The sequence below is a fragment of the Tachysurus vachellii genome, chromosome 8, assembly GCF_030014155.1.
Source record: "Tachysurus vachellii isolate PV-2020 chromosome 8, HZAU_Pvac_v1, whole genome shotgun sequence".
NCBI classification, from domain to species: Eukaryota; Metazoa; Chordata; class Actinopteri; order Siluriformes; family Bagridae; genus Tachysurus; species Tachysurus vachellii.
Genome location: NC_083467.1, coordinates 28735677 through 28739249, shown reverse-complemented (window position 1 = coordinate 28739249; position 3573 = coordinate 28735677). Strand labels below are relative to the sequence as shown.

Genomic DNA, 3573 nt, shown 5'->3' with positions numbered 1-3573 from the left:
ATTGTGCAGTGTGAGGAGAGAGAAGAGCTTTGAGGTGAGATGCTGCTGGTTCATTTTTGGCTTTGTAGGCAAGCATCAGTGTGATCATTGAAGCATCATTGAATCTGATGTGTACAGCTACCAATAGCCAGTTGTGTAGTGTGTGTGAGAACAGTTTTATCTAATAAGATGATCTCAGTGTTTTATTTACATCTTCTGGTCACCTACACTTCTCGAGCACGTAACCTCGTCCTATCCGATCTTCTTTTTAATGCTAGAATTGTCTGTTCACATTCACTTTCAAGTGATGGCTTTGCAAATGTGTAGTTTTGTAAGCTGCCATCGCCCCCTACTGATAAACCTAGTGATTTTCACATGTTCCCCAAACCCGGTCCTGGAGTACACACGTCCTCCACAATTTAGTGTTCATTTATTCAGCCCTAAACTAACACTACAATGAGTAGAACACACGGTTTTGTCTAGTTCCCCATTTCCAGCTCTGGGAAGCATTTGGTTGGATAGAATATTCTAAAAATAACTAATAGAATAAAAAACAATACTGTTTATTGATAACAGAAAAAATATTTAAACAATAAAGATTTAACATGATTTATTTATTACTTGATTCAAAATCATACAAATTGACTTTCCTTTTCATTTCTTTTAAATATGTAAGCAACAGGATTGTACGGTGGCCGGGAAGTGCAAAACACATTAACAAATCCGAAAACACATTAACAAATCGAAAACAAATTACCAAATCCCAAAACAAATTAACAAATCCGAAAATAAAATTAACAAATCAGAAAACACAACGTCAAGTCAGACAACCCAGAAACGGTAGTGTATCATTTTTGAATGGAAACTTACCGATCATTGGACAAGACACCTGTCACTCAAGATATACAGGTATGGAATCTTATGTGTAGTGTGTAAAGTTCTCCGTTTAAATAAAGTTCTCCGTTCAAGAAAATAACAGAATTAATCCACAGTAATCCATTCCATCAATCCATTCCATTCCCTGCGGCAGACTGTTGAACTTCATATATACTTTGAGTGACAGGTGTCTTGTCCAATCACAAACTATACCAACCTCTTCCGGGTTGTCTGAAATGTCGTTGTGTTTTCTGATTTGTTAATGTGTTTCGTGCACCGATTCAGACAACCCGGAAGCTGTAGGTATAGTTTGTGAATGGAAACTTACCGCTCATTGGACAAGACGACTGTCATTAAAGATATACAGGTGAATGAAAGGTGTCTCGTCCGATGATGGTAAGTTTCCATTCTCAAACTATACCAACCTCTTCCGGGTTGTCTGACTTGTTAATGTGTTTTGGGATTTGTTAATTTGTTTTGGGATTTGTTAATTTGTTTTCTAATTTGTTAATGTGTTTTGGGATTTGTTAATGTGTTTTGGGATTTGTTAATTTGTTTTCGGATTTGTTAATTTGTTTTCGGATTTGTTAATATGTTTTGCACTTCCCGGCCACCGTAGGATTGGTATAAAAACATATCAATTTAATCCACTAAATAAAAAACTTACATAGACAAAGTTGTCATTAGATGATGAAGTTGGGTAAAATCCCAGTAATTAAACACTCACTTACTCAGTCACAGTATCCATCAGTCTTCCTACAGTAAATATTAGCCAAGACAATCTACTGTATCTCCGGTGAAAACATGATTAAAATATAATTACTTGTAAAGTAAATCTTATTTATCTTCTTTATCCATTTACATTATATCAGAACAATTTTAATGTTTCATGCTAATGCTTATTTCCCAGCATCATCTCCAGAATCATCTGTAGCATTATCTCTAGCATCATCTCTAGCATCAGCATCATCTCCAGCATCATCTCCAGAATCATCTCCAGAATCAACTCTAGCATCATCTCTAGCATCAGCATCATCTCCGGCATCATCTCCAGCATCATCTCCAGCATCATCTCCAGCATCAGCATCGTCTCCAGAATCATTTCTAGCATCAGCATCATCTCCAGCATCATCTCCATAATCATCTCCAGCATCAGTAAGATCATCCATGACATCACCTGCTTGTTCCCACAAGACATTAACCAGGAGCTCTGCAGCACGTGTGCTGGTTGTAAACTCCAGAAGTTTCCTCATCATGGCCTGGTCGGTCAGCTGTGCTCGTACAATTGCTGCTTTTTCATTGGCTAGCTCAAGGTCATCCACTATTCTAACCACATTTTTTACTTTATCAATTAACTCGGCTCGCTGGTCCTTTAGAAACAGCAGGTATTCGTCTTTGACTTCTAAAAGGGTTGATAAACATGGGTGAAAACTCAAGCACAGGATGTGTTGATTTCAGTCTTATTTTTAGTTTGTATCTTAAGCATTAAAAAAACCAACCTGAAATATTCTCATTGTCAGCTTGAGTGTTGTCTAGCTTCTGGCTCTGAGCTATAAAAAAGATATTAAAGACATACAGAAAGCTCATTTATGAACAAACATCGATAAGATCTTGTCGTGAACAATCCATGGTAAAGAAATGAAGTTCTGTAGTATCCCTAATTATCTTCCCTAAACCACTAACACCTGACCCTCACATCAATATATGCTTGCTGAACATCCCATTACAAAACCATGGCCATTAATATGGAGAACATTCTATCTTTGCTGTTACTACCACTTTGCTCCGCTCTTCTGGGAAGGCTTCCTACTAGATGTTGTCCACAAGAAAATGACTAAGGTAAGGCACTGAGGTCAGGGCTCTGTGAAAGACACTTGAGTTCTCCAGGTGATCAGCAGGTGATCAGCAGGGTTGTGGTTCTACCAAATGATGAATGATGCATTTTGTTCTCATTTTCACTTACATGCCTTTCTGCAATTTATGGCTCGCCTATCTCTGATATTTAAACCTAGATTTGTACACATCATCCCATCAGCAGCTTTTGCAATCTAAGCTATGGATCCCTCTGGGTCCTTTATAGTTACCCTTGATTACATGGTTGCTCCTCTGAAGAAGGTTCACCGTACCCAAACATTGATTTTTATTGGTCTCTACACGTATGCATCAAGGTGTATCACAGAAAACATGACAGTGTTCATGGGAAGGCTTCAGTCACTGATTATGGATGTGGTGGCTTAGTGGTTATGGTGTTGGACTGCTGATCAGGAGGTCGTAAGTTTGAATCTCAGGTCCACCAAGCTACCACTGCCGGGCCCCTGAGCAAGGCCCTCAAACATTCTTGAATATTAAACTTAATATTTACCAGCGGCTACCGAGTTACAGGCCACTTGTTGGCTGGAGTTGTGAATGGCTGGTTGTGGAGTCCTGTCTCTGTGGTCATGATGCACTCCATATCGCGGTTGGTACGAAACTGTTCTTGCATTTGTAGGAGCTGCTGATGTAGAAACAAACCGAATTCATAAGTAATGCAGAGTTTATACGAAACATAGGTCATGTATAGAAGTGAGCTCAAAATAAAGCAGCAGTTTACAACTTTAATCTTATTTCAACTCAAGAACATTAATGTTCTAAATCTTCGAATATTATAGGAATACTAACATCAGCTTTTTGTAATAGATTAATGAATTATAGCCTTAATAATATTTCTGATAAGTCTGA

At 38.1% G+C, this 3573-nt stretch overlaps 1 protein-coding gene across 1 annotated transcript; it reads right to left on the bottom strand.

The window, feature by feature from the left end:
- Nucleotides 1–1469: 1469 nt before the first annotated feature.
- On the bottom strand, nt 1470–3363 carry LOC132849745 (germ cell nuclear acidic protein-like). Its single transcript, XM_060875594.1, has 3 exons — nt 3218–3363; nt 2355–2405; nt 1470–2257 (listed from the first exon to the last, which is right to left on the bottom strand). The coding sequence occupies exon 3, from the start codon at nt 2109–2111 to the stop codon at nt 1755–1757; it is 357 nt and encodes a 118-aa protein (XP_060731577.1). The 5' UTR covers nt 2112–2257; nt 2355–2405; nt 3218–3363; the 3' UTR covers nt 1470–1754.
- Nucleotides 3364–3573: the final 210 nt, after the last annotated feature.